General features: G+C 46.6%; 2 protein-coding genes and 1 long non-coding RNA gene across 3 annotated transcripts; 2 read left to right on the top strand and 1 right to left on the bottom strand.

Annotated features, from left to right (window-relative positions):
• The first annotated feature begins 65 nt into the window (after positions 1–65).
• Positions 66–5,917, top strand: LOC140548818 (uncharacterized). Its single transcript, XM_072671990.1, has 3 exons — positions 66–4,852; positions 4,932–4,976; positions 5,093–5,917. The coding sequence occupies exons 1-3, from the start codon at positions 4,799–4,801 to the stop codon at positions 5,780–5,782; spliced, it is 789 nt and encodes a 262-aa protein (XP_072528091.1). The 5' UTR covers positions 66–4,798; the 3' UTR covers positions 5,783–5,917.
• Positions 5,918–6,629: 712 nt separating this feature from the next.
• idua (alpha-L-iduronidase) lies at positions 6,630–11,315 on the top strand. The gene is made up of 14 exons (XM_072671983.1): positions 6,630–7,054; positions 7,330–7,470; positions 7,584–7,666; positions 7,766–7,873; positions 7,957–8,052; positions 8,226–8,428; positions 8,551–8,730; positions 9,090–9,306; positions 9,386–9,592; positions 9,675–9,796; positions 9,916–10,041; positions 10,414–10,490; positions 10,582–10,682; positions 11,109–11,315. The coding sequence occupies exons 1-14, from the start codon at positions 6,873–6,875 to the stop codon at positions 11,207–11,209; spliced, it is 1,944 nt and encodes a 647-aa protein (XP_072528084.1). The 5' UTR covers positions 6,630–6,872; the 3' UTR covers positions 11,210–11,315.
• An 88-nt stretch (positions 11,316–11,403) lies between these two features.
• On the bottom strand, positions 11,404–12,874 carry LOC140548815 (uncharacterized). The gene is made up of 4 exons (XR_011978939.1): positions 12,765–12,874; positions 12,401–12,455; positions 12,007–12,105; positions 11,404–11,910 (listed from the first exon to the last, which is right to left on the bottom strand). It is a non-coding gene; the product is annotated as an uncharacterized lncRNA (long non-coding RNA).
• Positions 12,875–15,585: the final 2,711 nt, after the last annotated feature.

Here is a 15,585-nt window from a genome sequence, read left to right as displayed (position 1 = left end):
GTGTGGACCTGGGTCCTTGGCTGAGGCAAGGGGGTGGGGGTTGAGCTGGTGGGACCCCAAAAAGTTCCAGCCACAAGTCGTTGACCTTGTGATCTGTGTGGTTTTATAGGGCGCAGTAATGGAGAGGAGGAGTTTGGGCGTGGCCTCGATACCATTAAAAAAAAAAAAAAAAAAAAAAAAAAACAATTCACAACTGATCTGGATTCATTTTTATTTATTTCATTATTTGTTTATTTATTCATGAATTAATTAACACAGAGACGAACACCCTCGTGTAGCATGCTGGCCCTGTACAGGCCTCGAAACACCACCAGAAAGAAGGAGGAATGAAAGAGACACAGAGGACTAATCCCAAACGACACACCGCTCCCTAAGTAGTGCACTAGGCAAGTCCCCAAATTCCCCAAATCTATGACCTGTGTAGTGCACTATATAGTGAGGAAGGAGGGATTTGAGATTCAGCCGGAATCCTGCGTCCACCACGACGTCCAATAAATCAACAGTCTCCACCTTTGGAGGGTGTTATGTGTGGACAGGAAGCCAAACCTCTACAAGTGGACTGCGATTTAGCCCCACCCATTCTGTCTAAAATGGTTTAGCCCCGCCCATTTGTTCTACAGCAGTACAGCCTTGCCCATTTAAAATAAAGCGGTTTAGCCCCACCCGGTGGTGGTGTCCTGTCCATAGTCCACTCATGCGCAAGGGAGCGGCTAGTGGACATTCCCTCTTCCTCTCTCTGGGTCACACTGGTTGGGTGGTGTTGGTGTCCTGGTCCAGTATGATGACGGGAGGCTGAGCGGGCACCTGGGGCTGGAGGTCCGGAGCGTTGGGTAGCTGTAGGGTAAAGAGGTTATAGGGGAGGACGTAGGGGTTGAAGAAGTGGACGGGGTAATAGAGGTTGTTGGGGTAGGAAGGATAGCTGCAGTAGGGGTAGTCCAGGCAGAGAGCAGGGTAGATGAGGTCCTGTGGGGTCAAAACGGGAGCAGGTAGAGGCCCAAAAGGCAGCAGGTCCTGTCAATTCAACACAAAGACAAGTTTGACCACCGTCACCAGAGTCCACCGTCACTGAGCCCGGACCCATCAAACAGAGGACAGCAGAGCGCGGGACAGCGGCTAACGGCTAACGCAGGTAAGCAAGTGTGTTTACCTCAGCGCTCAGATCTCTCGTCTCCCTCTTCTGCTCCACCTGAAACGGAAAGAACACGGACTGAGTGCAACCCCATTCCCAACCCCATTCCCATTCCCAACCCTATTTCAGCCTCATTCCCATTCCCAACCTCATTCCCATTCCCAACCCCATTCCCAACCCTATTTCAGCCTCATTCCCATTCCCAACCTCATTCCCATTCCCAACCCCATTCCCATTCCCAACCCTATTTCAGCCTCATTCTCATTCCCAACCCCATTCCCATTCCCAACCCCATTCCCATTCCCAACCCTATATTAGCCTCATTCTCATTCCCAACCCCATTCCCATTCCCAACCCTATTTCAGCCTCATTCCCATTCCCAACCCCATTCTCATTCCCAACCCTATTTCAGCCTCATTCTCATTCCCAACCCCATTCTCATTCCCAACCCTATTTCAGCCTCATTCCCATTCCCAACCTCATTCCCATTCCCAACCCCATTCTCATTCCCAACCCTATTTCAGCCTCATTCTCATTCCCAACCCCATTTTCATTCCCAACCCTATTTCAGCCTCATTCCCATTCCCAACCTCATTCCCATTCCCAACCCTATTTCAGCCTCATTCCCATTCCCAACCTCATTCCCGTTCCCAACCCTATTCCCATTCCCATTCCCAACCCCATTCCCATTCCCAACCCTATTTCAACCCCATTCCCCTGTAGTTCAAGATACTTACAGGAGCGCAGAGGCCCGCGGACAGGAGGCCCAGTAGCAGTGTGACTGTCCCCATCACTGACCTTTGACCTGTGAAAGTCTAAAATCACCCACTGTTAGCATCGTAGCACAGTATAGCCTTGTAGCGAGCAAGCTAAGTCTAGCTAATGCTAACGCTTTTATTTATTGTTCACTAAAGCAGCTAACGACTAGCACCTTCTAACTGAGGTAGCTTAGCCAGCCTAGCTACCAGACAGGCTAGCTAAGACTTAGCATACTTGGTTAGCCTGCAGCAGCTCATGTTGGTAGCTGGTGTCCGGTTGAGCTGGTTTACCTGGTTAACTAGCTTTTCACCAGCATGTAGCGCATATTCTATGGTTTAGCTGGCCGACCAGTATGGCTAACCGGACTGACCACGCTGGGTCAGGCTGGTCATGCGTGTAGAACAGCTGTACTGGTTAACCAGTTTCACCAGCTTCAACTGGACAGGGTAGGTTTTTTAGAAGAGCTACGCTAACGCTAACTGAAGAGCAGCGAGGAGGATGGCACTCACCTTCAGGCAGCCGACGCCTCTCGCGTTCCTGCTGGCAGCTGGACGGCGCTCCGGTTTTTATCCAGGGTGACCTCCTGCCACCCTCGGGTCACTCATTAGTATTCAGGTCCTGGCTGTTTTTGTGGGAAGGTGGAGGGAATGTGATTACTGTGGGTGAACAGCCCTCTCACCTCCACCCTGGAAGGAACGTGGCTGATGGTGCAACAGGCTCGGCTGTGGTTCCTCTCAGGTGGGTTTGTTCTCTCGCTCCTTTTATCTGATTCATAAAGAAACACAGCGGCTTTTATCTTTCCCAGGAATGTCCTCTCCTGCCTCTTTCTCAGAAACACCTCCCTGGTGGCTCCACCTGTGGGTAGAGAGGGTGTAGTTAGACACGGCAGCCCATCTGCTGTTAAAGCACGATACCCTACGGATTAGTCCAATAAAGTGACTGGAGAGAGCAGGAGGTAGGGGTTTCCAATAAAGTGGCCGGAGATAGCAGGAGGTAGGGGTTTCCAATAAAGTGGCCAGAGATAGCAGGAGGTAGGGGTTTCTAATAAAGCGGCCAGAGATAGCAGGAGGTAGGGGTTTCTAATAAAGCGGCCAGAGAGAGCAGGAGGTAGGGGTTTCTAATAAAGCGGCCAGAGAGAGCAGGAGGTAGGTGTTTCTAATAAAGTGGCCAGAGAGAGCAGGAGGTAGGTGTTTCTAATAAAGTGGCCAGAGAGAGCAGGAGGTAGGTGTTTCTAATAAAGTGGCCAGAGAGAGCAGGAGGTAGGTGTTTCTAATAAAGTGGCCAGAGAGAGCAGACGGTAGGGGTTTCTAATAAAGTGGCCAGAGAGAGCAGACGGTAGGGGTTTCTAATAAAGTGGCCAGAGAGAGCAGACGGTAGGGGTTTCTAATAAAGTGGCCAGAGAGAGCAGACGGTAGGGGTTTCTAATAAAGTGGCCAGAGATAGCAGGAGGTAGGGGTTTCCAATAAAGTGGCCAGAGATAGCAGGAGGTAGGGGTTTCTAATAAAGCGGCCAGAGAGAGCAGGAGGTAGGGGTTTCTAATAAAGCGGCCAGAGAGAGCAGACGGTAGGTGTTTCTAATAAAGTGGCCAGAGAGAGCAGGAGGTAGGTGTTTCTAATAAAGTGGCCAGAGAGAGCAGACGGTAGGTGTTTCTAATAAAGTGGCCAGAGAGAGCAGACGGTAGGGGTTTCTAATAAAGTGGCCGGAGAGAGCAGACGGTAGGGGTTTCTAATAAAGTGGCCAGAGAGAGCAGACGGTAGGGGTTTCTAATAAAGTGGCCGGTGAGTGGAAGTGTAAGCTAGGGGTTTCTAATAAAGTGGCCAGTGAGTGGAAGCAGAAGGTAGAGTAGGTGTTTCTAATAAAGTGGCCAGTGAGTGGAAGCAGAAGGTAGAGTAGGTGTTTCTAATAAAGTGGCCAAAGAAGGAGGTGGTAGGGGTTTCCAATAAAGTGGCCAGAGAAGGAGGTGGTAGGGGTTTCCAATAAAGTGGCCAGTGAGTGGAAGCAAAAGGTAGGGTAGGGGGTTTCTAATAAAGTGGCCAGTGAGTGGAAGCAGAAGGTAGAGTAGGTGTTTCTAATAAAGTGGCCAGTGAGTGGAAGCAGAAGGTAGAGTAGGTGTTTCTAATAAAGTGGCCAGTGAGTGGAAGCAGAAGGTAGAGTAGGTGTTTCTAATAAAGTGGCCAGTGAGTGGAAGCAGAAGGTAGAGTAGGTGTTTCTAATAAAGTGGCCAGTGAGTGGAAGCAGAAGGTAGGGTAGGGGGTTTCTAATAAAGTGGCCAGTGATGGGGTGTTTCTGATAAAGTGGCCAGGTAGCGTGTAGGCTGCGGTGCTCTCAGCTGGAGCTTGTGCCGCAGGGCGGCGGTCTGTATTGCGACAGGACCGAAGTGATTGAGCGTAATTGTGGGAAGCCGGTGAGGGCGGGACAGCTGGGGGCCATGTCTGCTGAAGTTCTGAGGGTTTGGCAGGAACCGACAGGGAGGGTGGACCCTCCGCCGCCGCCGCCGTGATTACGGAGGGCCGCTCAGACATGAGGGAGCTGCTGGGGAATGACGGGCAGGTGAATGACGGGCAGGTGATGGGCTTCGTAAACGCCCTGCGGTCGACTGAGGATCTGCAGCTGTGTTTATTTCATTCCCTCAATAATTACAGATGTTTTTCTCTTCCAGCCGAGAGAGAGAGAGAGAGAGAGAGGGCGAGAGAGAGAGAGAGAGAGAGAGAGGGCGAGGGCGAGGGCGAGGGCGAGAGCTCGACCCTGATTGGGTGTCTCTGAGCGGGGGCTGCTTTAAAGTCGAGGACCAGACGTGTTGGAGGCAGAACTTCCAGGACTGTCAGGAGTGCCCCACTCCTCTGCTGGCGAGTTGCCCGACGTCTCCTGGTTCTGAGTCCGGTTCTGGCTGTGTAGAAGCGGGCTGGGAGGATGAGGTCTGCCGTGTTCCTGCTGAGCTTCTGGGCTCTGGCTCTCGCAGCTCCAGTAAGTGGTGGTGGTGCTTGTCGTTCCTCAGCCTGAGGGGGTCTGGCCGGGGTCTGAGCCTCTGTCTTTGGTTTTGCAGGTCGAGGAACATCGTGGGCGCGAGGCCAGAGATGCGAGCGAAGAGGTGGTCTCCTTACTTCCGCTGCACTTGTCTAGTCCATGTTCTAGATAACGGAGAGTCCTGCAGTGTCAGAACCCACGTAACCATCCATCTCCCCGCTTTCTCCTTTTCTCCATCAGGACCTCCGAGTTTTGCTAACGGAAATGAAAGAAACCCTCGCCACCCTCGGCAGCAGCGCCCCGGTTCCCGCCCTGACGGCCGAAGCGCCCCCGCAGACGCCCCAGGACGGCCCTCGGGCGCCGCTCCAGTCGGGACCTGCCATCGTTCTGTCGCCTCTGCCCCCGGTCAGCCCTCCAGCCGACTCGAACCCCGCCCGCGGCCCTGCCTCTCCTCAGATTAACCTCTTCATTTCCGCCGCTCCCCAGCAGGGCGGCGCTGCTTCCGCTCCACCGCCGCAGCCACAGGCACCCATTCCAGGCCAAGAGGTGCTGATTGCAGGTCCTCCAGCCTCACTGGGGCCTTTTCTACCCCAAGCGGGCGTGGCAATCCCTGTGTCCCTCCCCACCCTCCCAGCTCAGGAGGTCCCGCTAATGAGCGCCCTGCCGAACCAGGACGCGCAGCTGCTGAACCCTCCTCAGAACCAGTTTATGGTGACCACCCTGCCGGGACAGGTGGTCCAGTACCCCTATGTGAACCCCTACGCCAACCCCTACGCCAACCCCTACGCCAACCTCTATGCGAATCCCTACGCCAACCCCTACGCCAACCTCTACAACCCTTATAACATGTATAGGGGCGCTAGGATTCCGCCCATAGCCATTACCCCTCCCATCATATTCAGAGAGCGGGGGGCCAATGTTCCAGTGTAGGGCCCTCACTGTGTTGGGCTGGACTGGGAGAAATGGGGCAGTACCTACTGGTTTTCCCTGCAGTTCATGATGAGAGCTTTGCTGATTGTGAGGTCTGGGCCGTGTCCTGACTGCTGTGTGAAATGTATCGTGAAATGAAATCCTAATAAAACAAATTGAATGATTATGAGTGTGACGTCAGTGTGTGGGTGTAAAGATCAGTTGCACTGTAGTAGTAATACACTGATAAGTTACTAATTATGACGCATTTATAATAATAACAACAACAATAACACTAATAATACTCCCCATTTTATTTTTATGCATCTTTCAAGACCTCAGGACTGCTGTATTCATTCAGTAAGACCAATATTTACATAAACATGCAAAATAAACATTACAAACGCATTCATAGATAGCAATTACGATATATTTATAATAATAACAACAATAATAATATATTATTAAATAACTTTTAATGCACAAGTTACGTGTCAGTAAAACCGAATATGCATAAATACGTTTTATATTATATTATAATATTATATTATGCGACAATAAAAAACTAGATGACCCCCCTTACATATAGACGGCAGACTAATCTGATAAATCTGCTTATTAAATATTAAAAACAACAATAAACGTAATGACGTAATGACGCAGTTTTTTTTAATAAATGTATTTTATTTATTTACTGACTGATATGGTTACATATATGAGAAAGCGTGTGTAACAGGGTTGAGGAGAGAGATATTCTGCTGGTTTAATATTTTTACAGATTAATAAATAGTATATAGAGGTAAACAGGCTGCGCTGACTCCCCCCGGCCTGCAGGCGGCGCTGCAGCCCCCGCCCCCCGCCCCGTCACCTGACTCGGTTTGTTTTGAGGGGAGCAGCGGAGCAGCGGCTGCGGGACGCTTCATTAAAAGCTGGAATTTAGTGAATTTAACCCTCAAAATATAGAATTAATCAAACCAGTTAATAATTTGAAGGAAAATAGACAGATTTTAAGGGGCGAACCGTCGTTTTGGCGCGAAAGTGAGCGCGCGCGGTTGGAGCGGGTGGTGCAGCAGAAGCTGAGGCTGGGGGTCTCCTCGGGAATGAGGGGGAAATGTCCTCTCTGCAGATAAACCCAGCTCTGTTCATTCACATGACTGTAGCACTGATAGCCCTGCAGCCAGCCCGCTCCTCCACCTCCTCCACCTCCTCCACCTCCTCCTCTGTGGAGGTCCTGGTTGAAGCTGATAAGCCCCTCAGACAGCTCACACACTTCTGGAGGAGCACTGGATTCTGGTCAGAACACACACCAGTTTCACTAATTATTGATATTTAATATTTATTATAGTTTAGTTTGTATGATAAAAATCACGAGTCATTACTCAGCCTGTGAGAAGAATTGAGCTTCACTGCAGAGAAACCCGCCCCCCTCTCTGTACTCAGTCGCCATGACTACAGCACAGATACAGCCCAGGTTTTATATGAAATGATGATGCGAATATTTAAAAAAAAAAAAATATATATATATATATATATATATATATATATATTCATTCTCTCTCCCCCTGCAGCCCCCCACAGCCGCACTCGGACTCCCCGCACTATGACCTGAGTGTCGACCAGCAGCTGAATCTGGCTCTGATCGGCTCCACGCCCCACTCTGGACTGCAGCAGGTGCGGATTCACTGGCTGCTGGAGCTGGTGTCAGCACGGTAAAGAGCCCCGGCCGGTCAGTGAGGGCTGGCCTCCTTCCAGGGTACAGCAGGACCCCAGTGCAGGTGGATCCGCTTTAATGTACGACTCTGTGTGTTTGATCTGAACGCAGGATTATTAACGGAGAACATCACTACAACTTCACCTTCCTGGACCAGCTCATTGACCTCCTCCTCCAGAATGGCCTGAAGCCTGGTAGGAGACCGCCGCGACGCTGAGCTGCACTGAGAGCAGGTGAGGGGTGATGGGCAGCAGGTAGTCGGTGAAAGTGGTGACCGCATGCTTCTCGCGCAGGGTTTGAGCTGATGGGCGGCGTGAGGAACACCTTCAGTGACTTTGAGGATAAAGGGCAGGTGGTGGAGTGGAGGCGGCTGGTCTACCTCATCGCTGACAGATACACGGGTCGGTTCGAGGACAGCTCACACTCTCTGGTCTTTACCTCGGAGATGAGCGTCCTGGTAACAGCTGTGTGTGTTTGTGTGTAGAGCGGTACGGCCTCGGCTCTGTCTCCCGGTGGAACTTTGAGACGTGGAACGAGCCGAACAACCACGACTTTGACAACATCTCCATAACGATCCAAGGTACATCAACGTCACAGCAGGTTGACTGTAGTCACTATCTAGAACCCCCCCCCCCCCCCTCCCCCTTAAATGCTAATTCTTATAGGTCAGCTAACACTGACAGACGGATGGCTGTGGCATCACCGTGGCTCGAACCTGCTGTTCAGTGTGTGTGCTGTGTGGTACCCCTGCAGGTTTTCTCAACTACTATGACGCGTGTTCGGAGGGTCTGCGTGCAGTCAGCCCTTTGTTGAAGTTCGGGGGTCCGGGGGATGCCTGCCGAGACCCCCCGCGCTCCCCCTACTGCTGGGCCTTACTGCAGCACTGCTACAACGGCACCAACTACTTCACCGGCGAGAGAGGCGTCCGACTGGACTACATCGCCCTGCACAAGAAGGCACTGCGGAGTCTTGCGTCTTCATACGTTTCTGAGATACAGGGGCTTTAAAAGGTGGGCGTGGCCTTATTTGCTGTGCATGCAGGTGATGTAGTGTGTGTGTGTGTGTGTGTGTTGTGTAGGGTGGGAACAGCACGTTGGCGATCTTGCAGCAGGAAGTGGCCACAGTGCAGGAGATCCAGCGTCGCTTTCCTGTATTCCGCTCTCTTCCCATCTATAATGACGAGGCTGATCCACTGGTGGGCTGGAACAAGCCCCTCACCTGGAGGGCAGATGTCACCTACGCAGCCATGGTGGTCAAGGTGGACACACACACACACACACACACACACTCTCACACTTACCTACACACTACAGGAAGCGTAGGGGGCGCTCTATAATGCTCTATAATGATCATATGATCCACACGCTCATTCTGACAGACTGTAATACACTACAGGAAGCGTAGGGGGTGCTCTATAATGCTCTATAATGCTCATATGATCCACACGCTCATTCTGACAGACTGTAGTACACTACAGGAAGCGTAGGGGGCACTCTATAATGCTCTATAATGCTCATATGATCCACACACTCATTCTGACAGACTGTAATACACTACAGGAAGCGTAGGGGGCGCTCTATAATGCTCTATAATGCTCTATTATGGCTTTGGCTGTAGGTGATCTCTCAGCATCAGGACCTGCTCATCGCCAGCCAGAACAACACTGTGAACTACACCCTGCTGAGCAACGACAACGCCTTCCTCAGTTACCACCCCCACCAGTTCACCCAGCGCACCCTCACGGCCCGTTTCCAGGTCAACAACACGCACCCGCCTCACGTCCAGTTGCTACGGAAACCCGTCCTCACGGCGATGGGCCTGCTTTCCCTGTTAGGTAGGCGATAATCTAGCGTACACCTTTACGCACAGGCATCGTTTTAGCCGAGGTATGTAACTGTAACTTGGATGGGCAGGTGAGCAGCAGGTGCAGGCCCAGGTGGACGGAGGCTCTCGGGTCAACAGATCGGTCGGTGTGCTGGCCAGCATCCACCGGCCCCAGATCCCACACTCAGCGGACAGCTGGCAGAGCACAGTGCTGCTTTACAACAGCAGAGACAACCTGACCTCCAACAGCTCTGATCTCGTCACTCTGCAACTCACCGGAGCGCCAACACACACCAGTCAGTCACCGCACACACACACACACACACACACACACTGGTCAGTAATGAGGTTGTTCACAGGGCTCCACGTGTCCTACAGGTCTGATGTATGTGACCCACTACCTGGACAATAATGTGAGTAACCCGTATGAGCTGTGGAGGCAGATGGGCAGCCCGGATTACCCCACACCGCAGCAGTTTACACAGCTCCGGAGCCGAGAGGTGAGGCACACACTCAAACACACACCCATGGGTGCTGTTTCTGGATCCCCTGCTGCCTTCTCACCTCCTGTGCTCTCAGGGGGTCCCTGCCCATGTCTAACGCTGTGCTTTGTGCTCAGGATGCGCGGAGGGAGGGTCCTGAGCCGTTTCCGGGGCGGGGCGTTTTCACCCTGGTGGTAAAACTGCCCGTTCCGTCCATCCTGCTCGTCCACGTGTGTGCCCGCGCCACGCTAGCACCCGGCCAGGTGAGCGAGCCACGCTGCTATAAGCTGCCTAGCTAACTGCGCTATATGGACAAAAGTATTGGGACACTTGCTCAGTTCCCGTTTCTTCTGAAATCGAAGGAGTTAAAGAGATTCTGGGTTAGACTAGATTAGATTTAGGCACGGTGCCAGTAGCTTTATGATGTTCACTCACGAGTCCTTAAAGCAGCCGAATGCATTCATTAGAAGGGGTGTCCACAAACATTTGGCCATGTAGTCTACATTAGCGTTTACATTATTGCTCCAGTGTAGAACTAAAGAAGAAACCCTTATACTCATACTGTGAGAGCTGAGCCGACAAGCTGAAGGTCGTGGGTTCAAATCCTGTGTGTGTGTGTGTGTGTGTGTGTGTAGGTGAACGGTGTGCGCTTCGTCCCCATCACCACAGGCCAGGTCCTCGTAGTCTGGAGGGATCACTGCATCGGCACCAAGTAAGACACTCACAACAGCTTTCCCAGCGTCGGCCCCCCCGGCAGGTAAGGACGGAACCCACCTCCCTCACCACTGCGCTCTTCCTCCCAGGTGTGTAAAGACGTACGAGGTGGAGTTCTCCACAGACGGCGCCACCTTCCAGAGGATCAACATCAGAGACACCATTTTCACGTCGTTCACCTTTTCTCCAGGTAAACCGACATTACGACTTATGCTGCATGTCCAAAAAAAAAATAAATAAAAAAAAAGTTTGTGGACACTCCTTCTAATGAATGCATTTGGCTGCACCCATTGCTGAGAAGAGGTACTGCCAATAGAATAGGACTCTCTGGAGCAGATAAAAATAAATATATAAAGCCCCCCAGCACTGAGCTGTGGAGGAACTGTGTTCTCTCCAATATTGGAAAGTAGAGACAGTTAGTCTAACAAAAGCCTGAGAATAAGGTGTCCCAATACTTTAGTCCATTTATTGAAGGTCCCTTAACCCATATGAACAGGATACCATTCACAAAGACAGAATCTGAAGTTCTTGCGTCTATAGAGGACTGTTATCGGACCTTAAGGGTGTGTGTGTGTGTGTGTGTGTGTGTGTGTGTGTGTGTGCTGCTGTTCCTCAGGGAGCGGCGAGGTGTGCGGTTCCTACAGAGTGAGAGCGGTGGATTACTGGGGCCGAGCCGGAGAATATTCCCCCGTTGAGAAATACAGCCAGCTCTGCTGACAGAACTAAAACGGACCTACTGCCCACACACACACACACACACACACACACACACTTCACTAACCAGCAGTTAAAACACACAGATCAATAAACGTGATCAGGAACATCTGCTGCATCCCTCAGTCCTGTTACTGAACCAGCCGTCCTCAGCAAAATCAGCAGGTTTGGGATGAAAACAACAACAAGAAGCAGCAGCAGTTTATGGGTGAAGGTTTATTTATAAACTCAATAATCAATATAATCAATAACTGGAGTTCAGCGCTGAACAGCTCCAGTAAGCCACGTGAACAGTGAGAGCAGCCTGTCTACTGAGCGGAGCTCCACAGCGGGTCTCCAGTCTCACACAGCAACAATGAAAGAAAGGGGGTCCTCAGGGGTGGGAACTGGGACCGGTGCGGTTTGCCGTCACCGCGGGAGCGAGGCCACAGATATGTACATGTGGAGAATCTAAGGCAGGGGGTGTTCAGGCTCGCCCTCGGGGGGTCGATGTGCCATCGTGGGTGCATGGACGCCCCTCGTCTACAGATGACGGACGGCTTGACGTCATTCTCGAGTTCTAACCGACAGGCGCTTGTCCAGTGTGGCCGGCTGGAGGGGGACAAGGAAAAGGGGAGGGGGAGAGAGAGAGAGAGAGACGGGGGGAGACGGGGGGACCTCCAGGACGGGCCGAGCAGATCACTTCAGGATGGTGTCCTCGTTTGCTGTGGGCGAGCGAACACAGAAGAGGGAGTTAGAGAGTGAGCAGGTGCCGCTCGGTCGGCTCTACCAGACCCGGGTGAAGGAAGACCAGCGCTTACCCTCCGCCAGCTGCTTAGCGATCCGTTCCTTTTCCTCCCTCAACTTCTTCTCCTCCTCCTCGATCCGACGCTCCTCCTCTGCAATGGGCTTCAGGTAGTCTGGGGAAGGAGAGGGGAGGAAACAGTAGACCCTGAGACCCTGTACTAGCTCCCACCCCCAGATTAGACCCCCGTCACTACGCTCAAGGTTACGTAACAGCTGATCTGTGGAGCAGGTCTGTAGTCAGTCCCCAGAGAGGGGGACTCTGGACCTTCATGTTTCAGAGGCCAGGTGACCTCTTTCAGCTGCAGGCCTGCGGCCCGGGGGGACACAGCCGGCCCGGGGGGGGACACAGCCGGCCCGGGGGGGACACAGCAGTCCTCGCTTTTCCAGACTGTGAAGTGAGAAACTCACCATATCTCAGCTTCCCGTAGATGATCCCTGCGATCAGGGCTGAGTACCTGGCTGTCTGTGGGACAAGAGCGGGACATCCTCATCATCATCCTCATCATCATCCTCATCCTCAGTATTCATTATTATTATTAATATTAATGACAGATGAACAATATGAAGCCTGACCCCCTCACTCCTGTCATCATTAATCTGACTGTATTTAATCTGACCCCCCCCGCAGCTGTTAGCTGTTAGCCGTTAGCCCGCAGCTCACTCACTCACTCACTCACTCCGCTGACCCGGGATAAAGCGGCTGACCCGGGTCGCCCCCTGTCCCCGCGGTGGGTGTTAGAGAGGTGTGGAGGGTAGAGGGGTGAGGAGGTACCTTAATAAGAGGAGAGACCTGCACCGGGGGAGCCATTTCACTGGCGTTCACTCCGCAGCCTGCAGAAGGTCAAACACACCGAGCGGAGACAGACCGAGCGGAGAGCCAGCGGAGACAGAGCAGCGCAGCGCAGCGCGCCCCCTGCAGGCCGGGGGTCTATATAGCACTGGCGGCGCCTCTCAGCGTCACGGTCTTTACTCTTCAGTCACTCCCACTCCCAATCCCACTCCCACTCCCAATCCCAGTCCCAGTCCCAGTCCCAAAGGATCTCAATTATTCATTATTAAAGAGGTTCATAGATCATTATTTTTGAGATACTAAATTAAGTCATTATTTTAAAATACTACACCTAGTCATTATTTTGAGATACTAAATTAAGTCATTATTTTGAGATACTAAATTAAGTCATTATTTTGAGGTACTAAATTAAGTCATTATTTTGAGATACTAAATTAAGTCATTATTTTGAGATACTAAATTAAGTCATTATTTTTGATATACTAAATTAAGTCATTATTTTGAGATACTAAATTAAGTCATTATTTTCAGATACTAAATTAAGTCATTATTTTTAAAATACTAAATTAAGTCATTATTTTGATATACTAAATTAAGTCATTATTTTCAGATACTAAATTAAGTCATTATTTTGATATACTAAATTAAGTCATTATTTTCAGATACTAAATTAAGTCATTATTTTTAAAATACTAAATTAAGTCATTATTTTTAAAATACTAAATTAAGTCATTATTTTTAAAATACTGAATTAAGTCATTATTTTTAAAATACTAAATTAAGTCATTATTTTGAGATACTAAATTAAGTCATTATTTTGAGATACTAAATTAAGTCATTTTTAAAATACTAAATTAAGTCATTATTTTTGAGATACTAAATTAAGTCATTATTTTTGAGATACTAAATTAAGTCATTATTTTTGAGATACTAAATTAAGTCATTATTTTGAGATACTAAATTAAGTCATTATTTTGAGATACTAAATTAAGTCATTATTTTGAGGTACTAAATTAAGTCATTATTTTGAGATACTAAATTAAGTCATTATTTTGAGATACTAAATTAAGTCATTATTTTTGAGATACTAAATTAAGTCATTATTTTTAAAATACTAAATTAAGTCATTATTTTGATATACTAAATTAAGTCATTATTTTCAGATACTAAATTAAGTCATTATTTTGATATACTAAATTAAGTCATTATTTTCAGATACTAAATTAAGTCATTATTTTTAAAATACTAAATTAAGTCATTATTTTTAAAATACTAAATTAAGTCATTATTTTTAAAATACTGAATTAAGTCATTATTTTTAAAATACTAAATTAAGTCATTATTTTGAGATACTAAATTAAGTCATTATTTTGAGATACTAAATTAAGTCATTTTTAAAATACTAAATTAAGTCATTATTTTGAGATACTAAATTAAGTCATTATTTTTGAGATACTAAATTAAGTCATTATTTTGAGATACTAAATTAAGTCATTATTTTGAGATACTAAATTAAGTCATTATTTTGAGATACTAAATTAAGTCATTATTTTGAGGTACTAAATTAAGTCATTATTTTCAGATACTAAATTAAGTCATTATTTTTAAAATACTAAATTAAGTCATTATTTTGAGATACTAAATTAAGTCATTATTTTGAGATACTAAATTAAGTCATTATTTTTGAGATACTAAATTAAGTCATTATTTTTAAAATACTAAATAAAGTCATTATTTTGATATACTAAATTAAGTCATTATTTTCAGATACTAAATTAAGTCATTATTTTGATATACTAAATTAAGTCATTATTTTCAGATACTAAATTAAGTCATTATTTTTAAAATACTAAATTAAGTCATTATTTTTAAAATACTGAATTAAGTCATTATTTTTAAAATACTAAATTAAGTCATTATTTTGAGATACTAAATTAAGTCATTATTTTCAGATACTAAATTAAGTCATTATTTTTAGATACTAAATTAAGTCATTATTTTGAGATACTAAATTAAGTCATTATTTTTAAAATACTAAATTAAGTCATTATTTTCAGATACTAAATTAAGTCATTATTTTTAAAATACTAAATTAAGTCATTATTTTCAGATACTAAATTAAGTCATTATTTTTAAAATACTAAATTAAGTCATTATTTTGAGATACTAAATTAAGTCATTATTTTTAAAATACTAAATTAAGTCATTATTTTGAGATACTAAATTAAGTCATTATTTTCAGATACTAAATTAAGTCATTATTTTGAGATACTAAATTAAGTCATTATTTTCAGATACTAAATTAAGTCATTATTTTTGAGATACTAAATTAAGTCATTATTTTTGAGATACTAAATTAAGTCATTATTTTGAGATACTAAATTAAGTCATTATTTTTGAGATACTAAATTAAGTCATTATTTTCAGATACTAAATTAGGTCATTATTTTCAGATACTAAATTAAGTCATTATTTTCAGATACTAAATTAAGTCATTATTTTCAGATACTAAATTAAGTCATTATTTTTGAGATACTAAATTAAGTCATTATTTTCAGATACTAAATTAAGTCATTATTTTTGAGATACTAAATTAAGTCATTATTTTGAGATACTAAATTAAGTCATTATTTTGAGATACTAAATTAAGTCATTATTTTTGAGATACTAAATTAAGTCATTATTTTTGAGATACTAAATTAAGTCATTATTTTTGAGATACTAAATTAAGTCATTATTTTTGAGATACTAAATTAAGTCATTATTTTGAGATACTAAATTAAGTCATTATTTTGAGATACTA

The sequence above is a fragment of the Salminus brasiliensis genome, unplaced genomic scaffold, assembly GCF_030463535.1.
Source record: "Salminus brasiliensis unplaced genomic scaffold, fSalBra1.hap2 scaffold_120, whole genome shotgun sequence".
NCBI lineage: Eukaryota > Metazoa > Chordata > Actinopteri > Characiformes > Bryconidae > Salminus > Salminus brasiliensis.
The sequence above is the reverse complement of the archived record's forward strand: the minus strand, read 5'-3'. Positions and strand labels throughout refer to the sequence as shown.